General features: G+C 49.7%; 1 protein-coding gene across 2 annotated transcripts; it reads right to left on the bottom strand.

The window, feature by feature from the left end:
* Window positions 1–720: 720 nt before the first annotated feature.
* On the bottom strand, window positions 721–20600 carry CASS4 (Cas scaffold protein family member 4). Of its 2 annotated transcripts, none has more exons than XM_038158767.1 (6): window positions 20520–20600; window positions 9023–9379; window positions 5790–5891; window positions 4594–4740; window positions 2741–4081; window positions 721–1286 (listed from the first exon to the last, which is right to left on the bottom strand). In XM_038158767.1, the coding sequence occupies exons 1-6, from the start codon at window positions 20553–20555 to the stop codon at window positions 891–893; spliced, it is 2379 nt and encodes a 792-aa protein (XP_038014695.1). In that variant the 5' UTR covers window positions 20556–20600; the 3' UTR covers window positions 721–890. The 2 variants fall into 2 exon arrangements, with proteins under 2 accessions (XP_038014695.1, XP_038014696.1); XM_038158768.1 differs by lacking the exon at window positions 20520–20600 and adding an exon at window positions 16685–18010.
* Window positions 20601–20746: the final 146 nt, after the last annotated feature.

Here is a 20746-nt window from a genome sequence, read left to right on the forward strand (position 1 = left end):
TCCAATAATCAACAACTTTTGCTCCAATACACAGCAAACATTCCCACCCAGCCTCTGTGACAATGACAGGATGTGAACAGTGGGGAAGAAAGTGCAGATTTAATTCTTCTGCATCAGCTGCTCTAGGGATTTTCACCTGCACCAGCAGCCAGGGAATTCCTGGAGGGAATTCTGAGGGGGGATCTTAATCTGCTAACAGTGGACCCAGGGAATTCCTGGAGGGAATTCTGAGGGGGGATCTTAATCTGCTACCAGGGAATTCCTGGTGGGAGCTCTGAGTGGGGGGATCTGCACCTGCACTGGCACCCAGGGAATTCCTGGTGGGAATTCTGAGGGGGAATCTTTGCCTGCACTGCACCCGGAGAATTCTTGGAGGGAATTCTGAATGGGGAGATCTTCACCTGCACTGGCACCCAGGGAGTTCCTGGTGGGAATTCTGAGTGTGGGGATCTTCTCCTGCTACCAGGGAGTTCCTGGTGGGAATTCTGAGTGTGGGGATCTTCTCCTGCTACCAGGGAGTTCCTGGTGGGAATTCTGAGTGTGGGGATCTTCTCCTGCTACCAGGGAGTTCCTGGAGGGAATTCTGAGTGTGGGGATCTTCTCCTGCTACCAGGGAGTTCCTGGTGGGAATTCTGAGTGGGGATTTTCACCTGAACCAGCACCCAGGGAGTTCCTGGCGGGAGTTCTGAGTGGGGATCTTCATCGGCTACCAGTGCACTCAGGGAGTTCCTGGTGGGAATTCTGAGTGGGGATTTTCACCTGAACCAGCACCCAGGGAGTTCCTGGCGGGAGTTCTGAGTGTGGGGATCTTCACGTGCCAGCAGTGCACCCAGGGAGTTCCTGGCGGGAGTTGTGAGCGTGCCCTGGTGCCCCGAGGAGCAGCGGGTCCCTCAGTCCATCATGGCTCGGAACTGCTGCGTGTACTTGGCCAGCTGCTCCGCCTGCTCCCGCAGCTCCCTGCTGGCCTCGGCGTTGGGGAATTTGAGGGCTGCGCTTTTGGTGGCCAGGGCCAGGCTCTTGAGGAGGCTGCAGAAGCGGCTGCTGCAGTGCAGGACGTCGCTCCGGGCCTCCCTCTCCTGGGACTCCTGGCACAGGGAATCCACCAGCCTCTGGCCCACCATGATGATGAGTTTGCTGTGGGAGATGAAGATTTCGGGGGGCTGCTGGCTGCCGAGGCTGGCGGTGAACACGCCGATGGCCTTGTGCAGGGCGGCGAAGCACAGCCTGCAGTGCTCGGGGAGGGGGATTTTCCTGGCATTTTCAGTCTTTTTTGCGCATGGCAAAACCTGCAGAAAGGGTTAAAACAGAAGTAGATTCAGCCTGGTGTCACATGCTGGTTGTTTCTTTGGCTGCTCTACCCTGAATTTTTGTGGTCTCCAGCCACACCCCGGAGCCTTTACAGTAATTTCTCTTTCCATAAGTGTTGGAGATTCTCCTGCTTGCTTTTTCTGCCCTAAATACGGTTTTAATATTGGATAGCACACAAAGTGCTGCAGCTGAACATCAATCCTTTACACAGTCTGGCCTTGAAGCTTTCAAATAATAGAAAACATTGATCTTTAATGGACTTAATCAGGATTATGAATGATTAAAATGCACGAAACAAGAGCCAATTTTGTGCCAGTGCACGACGAGATACTTTGAAATACTGATTCTCCCAGCCTCATCTCAAGTGATGCTGAAAGGCAATAAAAGAAACTGTATGACTTTAAACTGGAGTTGTTTGATTGAGGAAAATAAGTGTTCTTCACAGGTTTTCAGCAGTAATTCTGGGAAGATGATCTCTGAGAAGCAGATAGGTCTCTATGTATAGAGATGTGTGTCTGAATGCAAATTACTGAGTTTTAGCAAACACAGAAATCAGGGACTAAAAGCCCTCTTAAATAACATTTTCAGAGTCAGAAATACCTTTGGGTTTGACTCTGTACTCTTCTTTGCCACTCCTTTACCTGAAATGACTTTCTGTGCCTGTTACCAATTAAAATGAAAGCAAAGTTGAAACAACTACGTAAAGTATTTAAATATAAATGTAGTTTTCTCTTATTTCATGAGGAAACAACAACTTGTTCTGTAGCCTTGCAAATAGAAATGAGGGGTTTATTAGAAGGAGCTGTTGGTTTTTTCCTCCTAAAAATGTAGTGCCTGATCCTGCAAGATCTGAGACTGAAACCAACATTAACAAAACATTTCAGTGTAACATTCCCTAAATTTTAAGGACAATCAGCATTTCTTTGGGAAACTAAGGGAGATATTCTTAGTAGATATTTTAGTGATTTTAAGGAGATTCTAACAATCATCCAGAATTATTTATTTAACAAATAAATGTTAAAATTTCATAGAGTTTAATTTCTATGCAGACAGGATTTCCATGACACTTCAAGTTAGGAAGGAACATCTCTTGTCGTGCCAAACACACTGCAGTGGCAGGAAGAGAACTGTGAGGGAAAAGAGAAGTAAGGTATTGCTAACTTCCAATGAAACCTACTTCCCAAATTAATTTAAGCTGGCAAGAATGATAAAAAATGTTTTATTTTTAAAAAACAAAACATTTGGTTAAAATTACTGCTCACTGTACACGTGCCATGCAGCACTGTCACAAAATCCTGGATCTGGTAAAGTCTGGAAGGTGGGATGTAGGGCAAACTGAATGAGGCACTGCAAGGTAAAATAGTGCTGAGAGTTAACAGCCCAACATCCGCAAAGGTGAGGAGCTCAGAGAGCAAACCCCAGTGCCACTGACCTGTAACTGGACATAATCACAATCCTCACTGCAATTCTCTTCTGGTTTCTGCACAGGGACCTGGCTTTGGCTGGATTTCTCAGGAGCATTTCTCTGGAGCGACTCCATTTCTACTCTTCGTGGCACTACTGGCATTTGTTTTGCCATTTTGCATTCCGGGTTCACTTTTGGTTGCTTCTTTTCTTGCTCCTTCTCGTTCTTCCTGAAGAGCAGCTTCCCGTTGGCGATGATGATGGACACAAACCTCTTGATATCATCTGGAATTGTCCTGGCCACCATAACGAAGCGATCCAGGTCATCAGGGTTGTTCTGGGGCTTCCTGAGCACCAAAGCCTCCAGGGACCAGCTGCAGCTGTTGAGAGCTTCTCTCGTTTCTGTCAGTATTTTGTAGGAGTTCGTGAGGATTTCCAGCTGTTTTTTAATTCTGGCCTGCAGGTTGTTATCCGTGAGGTTGGAGGCGTTTCCCTTCAGGGCTTGAGCAAAGGCCAGGAACTCTCCCAGTGACACCTTTATGTGGTCCACTGCTCTGTGGATCTCCTCCAGGCTTTTCTCCAGGTGCTCCTGCAATCTCCACTTGCTGCTCACAAAGATCATTAAACTGGCGATGGAGCTGGACACGCCGTGCTGCAGCCGAGTCAGGGTCTCGATGGCTGCTTCCAGCTCCAGTTTGATTTCTTGGACAGGCTCTGGTGATGGTGACAGAGTGGGAAACGACTCAGCAGAAGAGCAGGAGGATGAGGAGAGAGTGCTGCTTCTGCTGTCCACACTAGAGACACACAAACTGTCGTTTTCTGACTTGGCATCCCTAGAGAGCTGTGGAGAAGCACCGTGTGCTTGGTCTCTGGAGCCATCACCGTTGTTCTCCATCTCTTTCTTGGAGTGCCCAGCACTGGGCAAACCTTTGGGAATATCGTAAACGTTCTCCTCAGAGACCTTACTCTCAGCCTTGGCAGCCAGGAGCCTCGGGGGCAGCTCAGAGGTGCCGTTCTGTGGCAGGAGGAGCCCGTCCCGTGAGGGCGGAACGTCGTAAAGGGGGATTTCTGGAAGCGTTAATTTCCGCTGGGCCGGTGGAATGTCGTACAGCTGGGGATTCCCAGCCTTGGCTTCAGTGGCTGCGGCTGCAGCCTTGTACCTGGCTGGGGGAATGTCATACAGCACCTGCTTCTCCACGCACGGCCCAGGAGGGTTGGGTTTGAATCCGGAGTTTTCAGGGGATACCGGAATATCGTAAATCCATTCGGACTTCCGAGGGTTTGGCAAGGTGTTGTAATGGCCCCAGCGCTTCTTCTGAGATTTATTTTCTGAGTCATCGAGCTCTCTTTTGGGAGGGACGTCATATAACTGCAACAGAGCACAGAGGGTTCATAAACCATCTTTTTAAACGAGAACGAGAAGCAGAACTGAATTCTCAGAGCACACAAATGCGTGCAACTCCACTGACGTCGATGGATCGGCACCACGGAAAGGCTGCCTGTATTTTTCATTTTCTAACATGCACAAGCTGCATGTATAAAAGGTAAACCATTTGGAGCCCAGGTGATTAGATCCCACAGCAGAGTCCCCAGCCAGTGAAATCTGTAGATGTTTGATTTTTTCCCCCACTCACATGCACACCCTTTCAAGCAATAAATCACCACCAGACACCGCTGACTCTGCTCAGACACCTCCAATGAATTGAATTTTTGCTTGATACAGATATTTGTGTGTACAGCTGGAGCCTAAGCTGGGAAAGGGACATTCAGGAACAATTGTTGTGTAAGAAACAGTGGGGAAGAGGTGGGAAACCTGTCCCTGCTCCAAGCCAGGCATGCCAGGAGTGACAGATGATTCTGTGCCCACCAAGCCTTACTTACATTGCCTGCTGGTGAGTCCTGGCTGCTAGCTCCTCCTTTTTCTGCCCTGGATGGGATGTTGTAAAGCTGCTTCTGCTCTGCCTGGAAGCTCTCAGTGGATCTGCCCAGCACAGAGCCCTTCCGTGTGCTGGGGGGAGTGGCAACACTCTGCTCAAAGGGGAAAAAAAAAGGTTTATTTTGATCCTTTTTAGAGCCCACTGGGGCCTTGAGTGGGATCAGAGGCTTTGGGCCATACCTGGGTGGGTTTGGGGCTGAGCAGGGATCACCCAGGCAATCTGTGGATAATGATGGACTGGGCTCAAGCCTGCACGGCCAGGGAGCAGCAGGGGGTGGGGAGGTCCCTGGACTGCTCCGGTGCCACTCACACCTTGGTGTGGGAGGTGACAGGACAGTGCCACTCACACCTTGGTGTGGGAGGTGACAGGACAGGCTGGGGCTGGTGCCTTGCCCATCCTCAGAGGTGGAGGAAATGTGACATTCACTGAGCCCAGGGGAGTGGGACAGCTCCAGGGACAGGATTGTGTAACAGGACACGTCACGGTGATGTGACCAAGCCCAGGGTGTGTTTTTCCCAGGAGAAGGGTGGTGGGGTGACATTTAATTTCTTGCTGGACATGCACTCGTGATTCTTCTCTAAACATCCCCAAATCACCCCCACCAAATGACACCACCACATTTCCTCACGGATTCTGAGGCAGAGAGGGTGATGGGTCAATTCTCCTGTCACCCTATTTGCTTTCTGTAAATCGGGAAGAAAATCATCTCTTTTTAGCTCAAAACCTCAGTTCTCCAGAGTTTCTTAGAAATTCAGAGCAATGTGTCTTAAATCTGGGGCATTTCTAATAAACACTCCCATTTTTCTATTTCTTTTTTTCTATTTCTATTTTAATTCCAAGGCAGAGAGGATGACACTACTGATGTCTTACTGGATTTTCTGTATCAGTGTCAACCTCTCTGCCTCAGAATCAATGGAGAAATGCCTTACTGATAGAAAAAATGGAAATGTTTATTAGAAATGCACCAGATTTAAAACACATTGCTCTAACTGTCTAAGAAACTCTGCAGAACTGAGGTTTTGGAGATAAAAATATATTATTTTCTTCCCAATTTTACCAAAAGCAAATGGTGTGACAGTGGAATTGACCTGCAGATGTGCTCTGAGGTGCTGCAGGGTGGCAGGGAGGGGCAGGACTCACCTGTGAGAGCAGGGCCTGGTGCTGTGAGGAGGGGACATCATATACCTCACCCCTGATGTTTGGGGCTGAAGCCCGGCAGGCTCTGGGGAGGGTAAACAGGTGCTTGGAGGGGAGAAAAAATAATATTAATAATAAAACTGCATCAGCAGGAAGCTTTGAAAAGTCATTCAGCTGAAAAATCCACTGTTGGAGTAATCACTCTTAAGTGATAAAACCTTCAGCTCTTCACTGGGAGACAGGAACTGGCCTTATGAGCAATAGCATGTTCATTCTCAAATAATTCTCCTTTACCAGCATTTCTGGTACAGTTTAGATAAGATCTGACCTGGCACAAAGATAATCTGCCTCACTAACCACAGGGCAGAAAAGATTTGGAGAAAATCCAGCTGCAGTTATCGCTTAAACCTTTAAACTGCCCGAAAGCAGAACCACTTAAAAAAGGAAGTGGGGAAATTTCGACTTCTCCAAGCCCACAGTCATTGGGTCAAGCCAATTTAATGTCAGAGCAGCAGCAAAGTGCAGGCTGAGCATTATTCTGTAGTTATGAACAAATGACTCATTTGGAAGGATTAAACCGTGCTGTCCTGTCCAGCTCCATAAACAGGGAATGATATCTCTATAGTCAGATTCTTCTGTTTGATTAAAACATGATGTGAGCAGCCATGACCAGATCTGTGGGACAATCAATGTCACAAAATATGAATGCTGGGTTAGGACTTTTCTATTTTAGAATCAACCACCAAAAGATGGAATTTTGTTCATCCAGCCCACCTTTAGCCTGGCTGCCCTCAGCTAATTTATAAATGGGCACCACTGACCTCCAGAGACACTGCTGGGGTGAGATGTTACAGGAAATTCTAAACTTTAAACTGGAGGGAGTGATTCCCATTGTGCAAGTCCTGCTGCAGCTGAATGGAGGGGAAATATGGTAGGGGAGGAAGAGTGCAGCTTCACTCTGCCTGGTTCAGCTCTCATCTGGAAACAGGGAACGAGGAGTGAAGACAAATCCCCTTAGTGCTGTGACAGAGAATCACAGAATCATCACAGAATGCTTTGGTTGGGAGGGATCTGCAAGACCATCCCTCCTACCCCCTGCAGAGGGCAGGAACATCTTCCACTGTCCCAGGCTGCTCCAAAGCCCCTCCAGTGTGGCCTGGAACTCCTCCAGGGATGGGGAATCCCGGGCAACCTGTGCCTGAATAGGAGCATCTTCCTTGCAAACAGAGGCACAACTTCCCCGAGGGTAAAAGATAAAAGCCATCCTTAGACCAGGTCTGCTTCCAGATGGACAAATCTGAGAATCCAGCAGAAGGGAAACTCACTGGATATCACGTCTTGGTACTTTTGGAAGCCCTGCCAGTGGCAGTAGAAACAGAAGGTGCCCTGGGTGTGAGGCAGAAGCAAGGAGGTTTCTCTGTGGGGTGAAAACACCCAGGCTCTGAGGGATTTGTTCTTGTTTCACTGCTTTCAATCAGCTCCCTCAAAGACTCACAGTGGCTTTTCCCAGCTGCTCACAGGACAGCTGAGTATGGCAGGAGCTTTGCCAGCTGTGCCACAGGATCTCTGCGGGATGGTCTGGATTGTTCTGTGCTCCCTGAGCTCCCCTGCCTTGGGGACAGCTTGTGACCACCATGGTGCAGCTGGTGTGGGGACAGCTGGGACACGGTGCCACAGGCAGCCCCACTCTCAACTTCTGGATAACCCTCAGAGGCTGGGACATTTCTTTTTCATTCTTCATTCTTTTTCATTCTTAGACCAGGCACAGCCTAGGTGGATAAATTCAAGAAATGAGGCAGGGAGAGCCAAGGAGCTGCTCTGCCAGACCATTCATCCACATAATGAAGAGATGACATTTTCCACCTGATTTGCTGGCACAACATGGAAAATGGATGCCAATCTCTGATTCAGTTTGCCAGTGGCTCCTTTAGGGTCAGGAATGTGGTGAAATCAGATGACAGCAAGTGCAGAAGAGCCTCTCGTAGCTGTACTCGGTTTGAGTTTGAGCCATGGTTGTGCACTGCAGCTGCAGAGCTGAAAATGAGGCTTTGGTCACCAGGGATGCCCTGAGTTTGTTGTTTTCCAGCACCCACCTGGCACCCAGCAGGAAGCAGCGAGGAGGTTTCCATGACTGGCCTTCCACACAGCAGGAGGCAAGGTGGCTTAATGAGCCCCATAAATCAAACCATCATTAAATCAGCCTAAAACACTATATAGCTGGATTTTCTTCCTTTTCCTTTTTCAATTAGAATTTCAAATGTGATTTCCGTACACAGAATAAAGAGCCACCCAGGGCTGGAGAGCTCACAGAGCTGAACAAAACCTCGCACTTGAACTCTGTCCCCACCTGCTCTATTTCCCTTTCATTATGAAACATTCCCCACTCATTTTTTCCTGAAGAAAGCACAAGGTTTTTATCTCAAAAAACCAGTGAGATGTAATCAAATTGCGTGTTCCATGTATGTTTGAAAGTCAAACACGAGGAGCTGGGAGAAAGAAGAGCCAGGCCAGGGAGCTGTAATGAAACCCTGGAAAACCAGTTTGTTCTCCTCTGTAACTGGGGGAACTGGTGGCAACTTTCCTCTTGTACACCTTGGTCAGCATCTCAGCAGCAGCAAAAACGGGCTGGGAGAGAAACTGTTTGAGGGCACGCAACAAAACTTTGTGTCCTTCTGTACGTCTGGCAGGGGCTGCTGCTTGGTGCAAGCCTAGTGACAGCACAAGAGACAGGCAGCAGCATTCTGAGCTTGCTGAGCTGCTGGAGACAGTAAAACCAGACCAAACGCAGAAATCACACACCAAAGGGTGGTTTTTTAAAAATTATGAATCATGTTCCTGTGCAGATGGATGCAAAGACTCCACATGTGCCCAGAGGGCTCTGGATGGCTGCTGGAGAAAGTTCTGTGTCTTGTTATTTTAACTTTGGAAATAATTTATAGATTCTCCCAAACAAATGGTATATTCTTTACTTCCTGCCCTGTTTTACAGCTGCTTTAAACTGTCAGAAAGCTGAGGGAGTACAGAATATAGAGACTGATACATATATAAATATATGATACATATATTTGTACATCTGTCGCCCAGAGCAGCATTTCTCACCCCATCCTATAAACTGATGGGAGTTTCCTAAACACCATCACTCTTCTGTTGCAAACTCCAGCGAAAATCTCAAGCTTCCTTATTTCCCCACTCCCAGCCACCGTTTTAGCGACGGCATCTGGTTTTTCAGAGCTCACCTGCTGCGTGGAGCGCTTGGTCCTCTCGCTGAGCAGCTGCGCCGCCAGGGCTGGCACCTGGTACACGGCCTGGGGCTGAACCCAGCCCTCCATCTTCTCGTAGGTGGCCGAGGGCGCCGTGGCCTTGGGCACGGAGGGCACGGAGGGCACCTGGTAGATGCCGTGGGCTGGGGAGGGCGGCAGGAGCTGCAGGCGGTTGGCGGGGGCCAGGCCGTGGTGGCCGTGCAGGGAGCACCGCCACCAGCCCTCGCTGCCCGCCACGTGCTGCTCCAGCACCGTCACGATGTCCCCGCGGCGGAACGCCAGCTCGTCCGAGCACTCGGCCTTGTTGTCGTAGAGAGCCTTGGCCAGGCTGTGCTGGGGACACGAAGCACACCCACACATTGTCACATTGTCACATTGTCACACCCGCGCCAGGCTCCTCGCTGCCGCCTCGGTGTTCCCACCCTGCTGGGATCCTTTCCGCCTGGATCCCGGTTGGATTCACCCACCCCTTTGCACGTGGAACAGCCTCTCTCCAGCACTGGTGGCACAGTTAAATGTGGCACTTTGTCGCTGCAGTAAGGGGGGAAAATCAGAAGGAAAGGCTTCATAAAGTCGGGCCTGCTCTGGCTGGCCTGTCGTTTCTTCTAAGGCGAGCTGGCACTTTGCAAGCTGCCATGTAGAGCAATCCTGGTGGGAGCATTTGTTAGCGTAACAATCTACTCCTGGGTGAAAAACAACCAGCACCTGTACGAACTGGTTTTACACCTCAGAGAAAAATGAAAACTGTTTCTCACAAACAACTTTCCCTGCACGTCCACCCCGGGGTTTGAGTGACCAATAGAGAATAACAACTTGTTACTGATCACTAAAGTGATTGGCAAGAAAGCTGCTGACCAATTGGAGTCACACGAGGTCTGTAAAACTGCATAAAAAGGAGTTCTGGGAATAAAGAAGGGGCTTATTCCACCGTGAAGAAAATGGAGTCCATGTGATTTATTCCCATACTTTGTGTCCACTACGTTCAGTGCAATAAAGAAATAGGTAATAATAGGATTACTGTGATGGATTTCCTCATCACCTTTTCCTGCTTGAGGCTTTTGAAGAGCATTGCTAATCTTAATTATTTAGATTTATTGTATTAGATATATTGGACTAGTAAGCTAAAACACAAGAAGTTCCACCTCAAAATGAGGAAGATCCTCTTTCCATGAGAGCCCTGGAAGAGCTGCCCAGGGAGGGTGTGGATCTCCCTCTCTGGAGACACCCTAAACCCACCTGGATGCATTCCTGCCCCCTGCTCCAGGTCACCCTGCCTTGGCAGTGGGGTTGGACTCGGTGATCTCCAGAGGTCCTTTCCAACCCTCATGATTCTGTGATCCCTATATGAAAAATGGGTGGTTTTCCCATTGTCATTCTGTGAATTCTTCATCTCATAATTACTCATTACAAGATCACAGAATCGTGGAATGCTTTGGGTGGGAAGGGACCTTAAACATCATCTCATCCCACCCCCTGCCCTGGCAGGGACACCTTCCACTGTCCCAGCTTGCTCCAAGCCCTGTCCAGCCTGGCCTTGGGCACTGCCAGGGATCCAGGGGCAGCCAGAGCCAGCGGGTAGCTTTAGTCACCCGAGGCATTTTTGCAAAGGGCAGAGAAAGCTGTAGATGTCATTTTTTAGGGTTTTTTTTCAGTACAAGAGAGATTTTGCTTTCAGCTTTAAAATGGACTGTCTGCTCCCCAGTCAGTGGGACACTGGCTGTGCCTCAGCATGAATTTCTTATCAGAAAGTGCAAGTAATGTCCAGAGAGATAGCACCCAAATAGGAAACGTGATGCCTTGTATTTTTGTGCAGAGCATTTGCTGTGGGGCAGCAGCTGGCCTGAAGCTGCAGCCCAAGAACTCAAATTTGTCAGCTCAGCTGGCGACAAGGGCCCGCTGTTGGCTGCAGGCGTTTTGTGAACAATGGCTTTTTGTGGGACAAGGGCAGCTGCCAGGGGGGACAGAGGCCCCCTCGGCCTCCTGGTCCAGCCTGGCTCTTGCCTTGAACATGGGAGCCCAGTTTAGACTGGGACAATGCCAAATGTTGGAGTCAGGTCCCCAGGAATCCCCCCTGGGCCAGGCCTGGGCTCTGTGCTGACAAAAAAAGGAGAACAGCCAACTTTTCCTGTTATTCATCAGCACTGCTGGCTCCTTGGGCTGGATGCTGCACAGACACACTTCTGAAGGACAGACCCTCTTCTTCAGCCCTGAGGAGGGCGGGCAGAGGAAAACTCTGCCCCTTTTCCAAGGTGAAGAGCCTTATCCAGGCGCACGCAGGAAATGGATGAAGGGCCAGGACGGCTGGGCTCAGGGTCTGTGATACATTTCTGAAGGACAGACCCCCTTCTTCAGCCCTGAGGAAAACTCTGCCCCTTTTCCAACGTGAAGAGCCTTATCCAGGTGCACGCAGGAAACAGGTGGAGGGCCAGGAAGGCTGGGCTCAGGGTCTGAGCCTGCCTGGGGCACACACAGCAAGGCTGCCCTTCCTACTTGCACCCACAGAGCTGAGAGGAACCTTTGGTTCACACTGTGGTTTTAAAAGGCATCTAAATATTGACGTTTTCCTGTGGAAACAGCACACTCAAGATGCTGCTGAGCCTAATTTTATAACCAGAGACACAAAGCTTTCCATCAGAGGGGTCCCTGCTCGAGGCACAGCACACGTTCCTTTGGTTGGGCCAGTAAAGATGGGCAAGTGTCCCCAGGCAGAGGCCAGGCTGAGGCAGAGCACGGTGGCTCAGATTTTGCATTTCTGGAACTCACATCTGCGGTCAGCACAAACCCAGGAACCTCTAGAATCATCCCAAATCAGGCCAAGCAGGAGATTAATTAATGGCTCAAATCACAGGGCACTCTGGGGAACCTGGCCTAGCTAGAGGACAGATCTGTTCCTGGATCATCTCATATCCCATCCAGAGAGCTGGAAGGGAAAAATGAAGACTTTGATCAGAGAAGTGATGGAAACAAGCCCTAAACTCCAGTCTGCAGAACATGACTGAACTGATTGTCAGACCTCACACATGCAGGCTCAGTGGAGCTCCTAGAAAAAAAACCCCCAAAAAAAACAAACCCCAAAGGTTTTCCAGCTAAGGCAGGGCTTAATTAAATTCCGAGTTTCAGGACAAGCCCTCAATACTGTGGAGTCGGACAGCATGTCTTTGCCATCCCCTGTCGGATTTCAGTATCTCAGCAAGGTACAGACTATTTCATCAAAATGCAGAGTATTTCAGCAAAATGCACAGTATTTCAGCAAGGTTCAGACTGCTTCAGCAAGGTGCAGAGCATTTCAGCAAGGTGCACAGTATTTCAGCAGCCCAGCAGGAGCTGCAGGAGCTGCTGCTCGCTGCCACCCCGTGTGCAGGGCCCTGGGCAGGGTTATCTGCAGGGCAGGCTGTGTGTCAGAGCCCAGCCCTGCCTGCTCCCCCAGCTCCCCGAGGTGTGTGAGGCATCACCGTGGCAGCCCCCTCCTCTGCTGTGAGCCCAGGCATCCCTGCCCTGCCCCTAAACAAGCCTGCATTCCCGGCTCCCCGAGCCCTCCGGGCTGCTCGGAGCAGGGGCTGTGCTGGGGGCACTGGGAGATGCATTGTTCCTGTCAGCCCGCAGAGCTCTGGCTGGGCGGTGTTCTCTGGGGCTTTGTGTGTTGTGTCCTTAAATACCCAACGTGTAAAAAGCACTAAAGCAGCACAGGTGAGGTCCGAGTGATTTTCCTTCTTTGCTTGCTGCCTCATCCTCATCAGCCTTGCAAAACATCTCCCAAGACACAGAACATCCTAAAAGCCCCACAAAAAGCACCTTGAGGGCAATGCTGGGGCTCTGCTGTCACTGAGTGGGTTTGAACAAGCTGGTGACAAAGCACAGACAAGGAAAAGACAAAAAAAGTGTCCCCTGCAGCCCCTCCCGAGGCACTGGGACCCCAGAGCCACCCCAGGGCAAAGCAGGTGTGTCCCACACTGGGGGGATTGACAGTGCAGGGTCTCTGGAGCAGCTTCACTCCAAAAGGTCTCATCCAGCTGGAAGTGCACCTCCTTTGTTGGAGCTGCCTCAGATGTGGAGAGAGGAATTCCCCTCCCAGACTGGACTTCTCACATCTTTGTTGTTTGCAGATCCTTCTCCAGCCCTGGTCCCTCTACAAAGCCTTGGCAGCCCTTGGGAGTCATAGGAATGAAAGCTGCTCCCTCATGTTTATTAATGGAGAAATTGTAATTAAGGGCAGTAAAGCTGATCAGTGCCCAGTTCTAGAATGTAAAATTTTATACCCTCAGAGTGACATCTGTGCTCTGTGTACACAATAGATATTTATGCTAAGGATGAAACATCCCACTGTTACTGAAATCTCCTGATGTCTCTCCTATCCCAAGCCTGATCTTCGTGCAACAGAAAAAATACCATTATTAAATATATGAAATACCATTATTAAATATATAAGATACCATTATTAAATATATAAAATACCATTATTAAATATATAAAATACCATTATTAAATATATACAGACATTGCTGGAAAAATCCAAGTGAACACAGGGTCGTACAGCACGTGATGATTTGAGCATCTTGCCCACAAGCCTCACAAAAGAATTTCTCTGTGCCCCCATCCCACTCAATTTGCATTTGGAAATCTCAACTTGCTACCCCTGTATTATTTCATGTGAAGGGGTACTGCACTATTTCACAGCATTTCAGATAAAAAAAGATATTTCTCATTCATTATCTTCAGTTTGCTTCTTAAAAACCCCTGTTGAGATCATGTCCATAAAGAGTTTAATCCTGGGAGTTTTTGTGCAGTGACAGAAATGTTTCTCACGTTGCACATCAATAAACGAGTGAGCTCTTTTACTGCAGGAAAGTGGGACTTAAAATATTCGAGGAGGAAGAGATACAGGGTTGTGTTTGCTAAACAGCTCTGCTCATACATCAGAGACACCTCTGACATGTTTACAGAGCAGCTTCCAGTTAATCTCTTCACCTCCCAGCAAAGCTGCAGAAATAAACATTCTCCATCATCCATTAGCTGGGAACAGGCTTCCCTGAGAATTCCCTTTGAACCCCAGACCAGTTGAGTCACTTAAATTTTGCTCAGTTAATTGTAGAGGGTTCACATCAACATCCACAGGAAAAGAGGAGAATTTACCTTAAAAGCTCAGACCGTTCTCCTCCTGCATGTGCAGCATTTCCTGTGACCTGCAGAAGGTCCTTCTGCATTTCTTTGTTTTGTTTGTGTATTTTGGAAAATAAATGTTCAGCTCATAGAGAAGTTTTGTGTGAGCTCTGAGGAGGAATGAGCATCAGGGCTTGCTTTTCTTGCTTCAATTGATTTTGTGGGGGTGGAAGCAGGTGCTGATCAGCAGGTTTTGAATTCTAAATTTGATCAAATACAGAAGCACCACTTAAAAAAATGAAGCTTACGAATCCTGCAGCTTCACACGGGGCACTGCTGCAGAGGTGGGAATTGCAGGCTGGAGTTAATCAAATCCTGGCTGAGTTAAAATCACCAGAAGGGACAAATGCAGCCAGGATTTCACCCCACTCGGAGCATTTTTCCAGGAGTGCTCTCATGCCCAAGCTCAAGGGAAAATAACCTGCCTCTTCCTGCTGCTCCCAACACTCCCTGGGGGAGCATTCCTGGGGCTTGGGTCCTCAAACCTTTCTTTTTCCCACATGCACCCCATCACTTTAGGGTTTTTTGCCTTTTTTAGACCTTTTCGTGCCTTAATTACACCAGACTACATTTATTTCTAAATGTGGCTTTACAGATAGAGAAAGTTGAACAAGTTGGGCACTCCCCAGAGAACCAGGCAAAACATCCCCAGGGAAGCTCGGCAGGAGCAAAGGGCACATTTCTCATTGAGAACTGGAAATTTCCAGGAATTCCTGCTGCTGGAGGTGCCAGGCTGCCGTCCCTGCGTGCTGTGCCCTTTCTCCCTGGTGTGGCAGCAGAGGAGAGGCCGAGGGCAGGGTGGGGGTTCTGATTCACCAAGAAGCAGCAGCAGCACAACTCCCACGGCTGCGGCTTCCTGGGGCTCTCTGCCTGCACTGATCAGCCCCCAAAATCTTGTCCTCACCCCCTAAAATCTTGTCCTCACCCCCAAAATCTTGTCCTCACCCCCAAAAATCTTGTCCTCACCCCCTAAAATCTTGTCCTCACCCCCCAAAATCTTGTCCTCACCCCCTAAAATCTTGTCCTCACCCCCAAAATCTTGTCCTCACCCCCTAAAATCTTGTCCTCACCTCCTAAAATCTTGTCCTCACCCCCAAAATCTTGTCCTCACCCCCCAAAATCTTGTCCTCACCTCCTAAAATCTTGTCCTCACCCCCAAAATCTTGTCCTCACCCCCCAAAATCTTGTCCTCACCCCGTAAAATCTTGTCCTCACCCCCAAAATCTTGTCCTCACCTCCTAAAATCTTGTCCTCACCCCGTAAAATCTTGTCCTCACCCCCTAAAATCTTGTCCTCATCCCCAAAATCTTGTCCTCACCCCCAAAATCTTGTCCTCACCCCTAATATCTTGTCCTCACCCCCCAAAATCTTGTCCTCACCCCCTAAAATCTTGTCCTAACCCCCTAAAATCTTGTCCTCACCCCCAAAATCTTGTCCTCACCCCCCAAAATCTTGTCCTCACCCCCCAAAATCTTGTCCTCACCCCTAATATCTTGTCCTAACCCCCCAAAATCTTGTCCTCACCCCCAAAATCTTGTCCTCCCCCTGCCCTGTGCACGGCCCTGCAGAGCTGGTGTTCCTGAGCCGATGAATGAAGCGCATTGCAGGAACTGAGGGTGCTGAATGAGGGTCACTGCAATTGTCACGTTTCTCCGGGCAGAGCGGGTGTTCCAGCTGGGCTGATCCCTGGTGTGAGTCCCCAGGTCCAGGCAGCAGCTGGACCCTGCTCCTTGGCTGTCATTAGCGCAGGACACATGGTGACAGCACAGCCCTGCCCTGCCCAGCTGCCGGGGCTCAGCTGGGACCCGCTGAGCGCATCCCCAGCCCTGCACAAAGCCCAGCCTGGGCTGGGGCAAAAACGGGGACAAACGACTGCAGAAGGGGTTTGATCCATCGCTCATCCCCCCCGCAGCAGGAAAAAAGAGTATTTCCTAAAAATGAGCGCTCCTTTCCTTGTCTGAGCCCCGGCAGCTCTGCAGGATGTGGCCAGTCCTTACCCTGGAGTGCAAAGGCTTTCCCAGGCTCGCAGAGCTCAGACTGAAATTACTTGGCATTTTCCTCATCACACAGTGACCTCAATTCTTGAGACATTTCCATTACCCATTTTCTAGGAGTCGATGCAAAACCATCATCTCTTTTGAGGTAAGACACTGCTCAACTCTTAACCTCGTTTTTTCCGAGAGAATGTGGAAGTGACCAGTCTGAGTCACTCGGGATCATTTTCAAGAAACTTGTCATTACTCAGTGCACACAGAACAAACCCTCACCCTCCTCTGCCACACGGATGCTCTTGAGAAACAGGTAATTTGGATTATATTTTAAAAATTAAGACCACGTGCTCCCTTAGTGATGTGCAAATCGGCTGAACACACGCATTGCAAAGAGACCCTGCCAGATGCAGATTTCACCCTCTCAAACAGAGTCAGAAAAGTCACTAAATCAACTGCAGCAGAGAGAAAAGAGCCCAGCACTTATACTGACCTTCATTTTGCTGTGTTTCCCTGTTAGTCCATCACCTGAGGAGGAGGAGGAGGAGGATGTCCCCAGCCCTGTCGGTGGGTCAGGCAGCTCTGGAGGCTCTGGCTGGAAGCCTGGAGAGGGAAAGCTCAGCCCCTGCCACCTCCTGCTCGCTGGGAGCCCCAGGAAAGCGGCTCTGGGAAAGGGGGGAGCTCATTACGTGGCAGAACTCTCTCCAGGGAGGCACTGGGCTGCAGCTGGTGGTGTGCAGGACACACAGACTCCCCTCAGGGAGCGCCTGCCCTGCTCTGAACAGAAAACCCCGGGCAGCAGGGCTGGGCCAGGAAAAGGGCTGGATTTGGAAGCATTTTTGCTGCAGCATTTTTTACTCCTGGTTTGTTGTGTTTGGGTTTTTTTGTTTGTTTGTTTAGGGTTTTTAATTTTTTTTTTAACTTCAAAGTGGTGTGAGTTTTGATACACTTTTAATCAGTCCCTCTAAAACTGAACAGATCCCTTTGTGGTTATAAATCCCCTGCATAACCACCTCGCCCTGCAGAGGCAGAAAACCCAAGGAGGAAAGCTAAACATGACCTGCAGCTGAAGGGTTTGTTTCTTGGACTGTTTAAAAAAATCCTTGAATATTATTAAGGTATAATATTATTTAGAATTGTTACTGGTTGCTGTTTGCTTGGCAGCAGCTGAGTCCTGCTCCTGCTGGTGCACAGGTTTTGCCACTTTGGACTCAGGATATCTTGGGGGGTTGGCAAATTTTTGCTGGTTTTGCCTTTGTACACGCTGGTTTTCTCTGGTAAAAGCCTCTTCCTTCCTCTTTCCACAGTAACTTCAAGATTAAATTAGACACTGGCTCCCAAAGCCACAATCCTGTAGCTAGAAAAGACTTTAATATCTTGAATAGAAAATGCTGAATTGAAAACCTTCATCAACCAAATCTACACCTCTGGGCTGGGAGCAAACCAGCTGCTGTCCAGAGGAGAAAATTCCTGGCACAAACCAGCCCATTTCAAAGCCTTTGTGGTTTCTCTCTTCTTTCTTTTTATTTTTTAAACATCAGGAGCAGCAGTTTGAGCCCTTCAGACACGTCCTGCAGCTGAGCAGGAGCCATTCATTTGCTACCCTGGAGTCTTTCGGGTGCTCCAGCATTTGAAGTGATGGGGTAATATCAGTTACAAACCCACAGCTTGTGGCCACAGAACCACTTTCAAATGCAATTAAATGTTCCCGTGAATGAACCTCTGCTAGGCAGGGACACCTCCACTGTCCCAGGGGGCTCCAGCCTGGCCTTGGGATCCAGGGGCACCCCCAGCTGCTCTGGGCACCTGTGCCAGGGCTCAGCACCCTCCCAGGGAAGGATTTTTTCCTAATATCCAACCTAAACCTATCCTCTGTCCATTTGAAGCCATTCCCTGTGTGCTGTCCCTCCATCCCTTGGAAATCCTCTCTCCACTTTTGCTCTTGGCTCCTCCAGGCCACCCTGAGCTCACCCCAGAGCTTCTCCTGCCCAGGTGAACAATGCCAGCCGTGCCAGCAGAGCTGCCCCATCCCTCTGCCCATCCTGGTGCTCCTCTGGATCTCTCCAGCAGCTCCAGCTCCTTCCAGGTGCCAGGGCAGGGGCAGCCCTGCAGGTGGGCTCTCACCTGGGCACGGAATCTCTGTCACCCCACACCCGTGTCCGTGGGGAGGAGGGGAGATGTGAACGAGGCATTTTAGGAGAGAGGAACTCCAGATGCACTTGAAGCACATCCAAACACTCTCCCGTTTTCCCTCAGCCAAAGCTGTGGCACTGCAGGAGCCGCCGTGGAGCTCCTGGGGTTTGAGGTTGCAGCAAGGGCTGCAAGGCTTCCTGTGCCACCCCTGGACACGCAACAACAACCAAACAACAGCCCGGGCTGAACTCACCCTGAACTCCTCTCAGAGGGGCTTTCCCCCTGCAGGTGCAATAGCTGTGGCACAGGGATCATTGCAGAGCATTTCCTGTCACAGCAATGCTGCTGAGGCTTCAAAGAGTCCAGAGAGAAATAAAAAAAACCCCTTTGTATTTTTATATAATTCAAGTATTATAATAAACAGCACTGCCGGGGTGGTAGGGGATTTATAAAGAGTTCATAAATGATGCTGCAGAAGTAATTTTGGTGTTTTATTACTCAGCTGAAGTTGACTGGGTGGGCTCTGGCCATGTCTGAAGTGCTCACAGCAGAACAGTTGATCCGTTTGCTACCATTACACTGATTTATTGACAATCCGCTCAAGAAAACTGGAAGTATATGTAGAAATAAAAAATCCTTCTCTACAGAGATGACAAATACCCTGCCTCAGTTACTGATGACTCAATGGGAAAAGTAGCCCCCTAATCTTTACAAGTCTTGATGGAAAATTCGGAGTGTAAAAAAATGACTCATTGAGCTCTTACTAAGCTTTTCCCCCCACTACATTTTGTATTAAATTTCCAGGGGGCAGTTTATTTACAGTAAACACTGAGATCATAATCCACGCTGAAAATCCTAATTCCAGTACACTTATTAGACTTGCAGTCAGCAGGACAGCAAGGCATCGACTTTGAATCAAGATTTCAGCACTCTCCAACCCCTGCAGCTGCAGCAGGGCCTCTGATCTACAGAAAATGAGTCGAGATGGAATGTGGATGCAGAAATAAATGTAACAAAATTATACACTGGGTCCAGCCTTTCAAAATAGGAACACAGAGTGTTTCAAAATGTTTTCTGGTTTGCATGTAACATAAAGAAATTCTGTCCTGCAAGAGGGCACCAGGGCTGACAAAGAAAGATCTGTGTCTCTAATGTCACTGCAGCACGGCAGTAAGGTGGAACCTTGACATTGTATCTTTATGATTACATAAATGTGCTTATTTCCAGGTATTTGTTGGTTTTCAATTCTGCTTTATCCAGGATCCTCACCAAGAAAACATTTCTCCCAGTCAGTGGTTTTGTCACCATGAAAAGCACAGGGGGACATCAGGTACAGGAGCCTTCTGCCCCCCTGAGATGAGGAACCCAAACACTTCACAGAACCACAGAACTGGGGTTGGCAGAGACCTCTGAGACCACCGAGTCCCATCTGTGCCACCTTGTCCCCAGCCCAGAGCACCCACTGCCACCTCCAGGAATTCCTGGGACACCTCCAGGGATGGGCGCTCCAAACCTCCCTGGGCAGTTCCAGTGCCTGACCCCTTTCCATGGGGATTCCTGCTGTGCCCACCCTGAGCTCCCTGGCCCAATTCCTGACCCCCTTTCCATGGGGATTCCTGCTGTACCCACCCTGAGCTCCCTGGCCCAGCCTGAGGCCGTTCCCTCTGCTCCTGTCCCTGTTCCTGTTCCCTGTCCCCTCCTGGCAGGAGCTGTGCAGAGCCACAAGGTCCCCCCGAGCCTCCTTTGCTCCAGGCTGAGCCCCTTCCCAGCTCCCTCAGGAATTCTCCAGCCCCTTCCCAGCTCCCTCAGGAATTCTCCATTCCCTTCCCAGCTCCCTCAGGAACTCTCCATCACCTTCCCAGCTCCCTCAGGAATTCTCCATTCCCTTCCCAGCTCCCTCAGGAATTCTCCATCACCTTCCCAGCTCCCTCAGGAATTCTCCATTCCCTTCCCAGCTCCCTCAGGAATTCTCCAGCTCCCTCAGGAATTCTCCATTCCCTTCCCAGCCCCCTCAGGCATTCTCCATCCCCTTCCCAGCTCCGTTCCCTGCCCTGGACACGCTCCAGCCCCTCAGGGTCTCTCTGGCCATGAAGAGCCACAACTCGAGAGGTCTCATCTCTGCCACTTCCAACATCCCCAAGAGTCCCATTGAATTCAACCACCGAACCCTTCCCTACCCTAAAACCCAGACGTACCTTTGCAGGTGTGCTGCTCCGTGGGTTGGCATCCATTGTTGTCACTGTGCGCTGGGAGCAGCACACGGAACCGCGGGGACAGGGACAGGGACGGGGACACAGCCGTGCCCAGGCGCTGCCGCGTGCGGGGACCTCCCCTCAGCAAAGTCCATCTGACAGCTCTGCCCCCGCCAGTCTCGCACCTTGGAGACAAGGTTCTCACCTAAGATAATATCTGAGACAACGGG

Source organism: Motacilla alba, chromosome 20 (assembly GCF_015832195.1).
Source record: "Motacilla alba alba isolate MOTALB_02 chromosome 20, Motacilla_alba_V1.0_pri, whole genome shotgun sequence".
Lineage (NCBI taxonomy): Eukaryota > Metazoa > Chordata > Aves > Passeriformes > Motacillidae > Motacilla > Motacilla alba.

What these genes read in the sequence shown, in the direction of transcription:
- CASS4 (XM_038158767.1), bottom strand. Translation starts at nt 20,555, where the DNA reads ATGGATGCCAACCCACGGAGCAGCACACCTGCAAAG. An exon ending in AGGACTCACCAGCAGGCAAT is followed by an intron (nt 4,082 to 4,593) that starts GTAAGTAAGGCT and finishes GCTCTGTTGCAG; the next exon opens with TTATATGACGTCCCTCCCAA. An exon ending in GTGATTATGTCCAGTTACAG is followed by an intron (nt 1,287 to 2,740) that starts GTCAGTGGCACT and finishes CCCTTTCTGCAG; the next exon opens with GTTTTGCCATGCGCAAAAAA.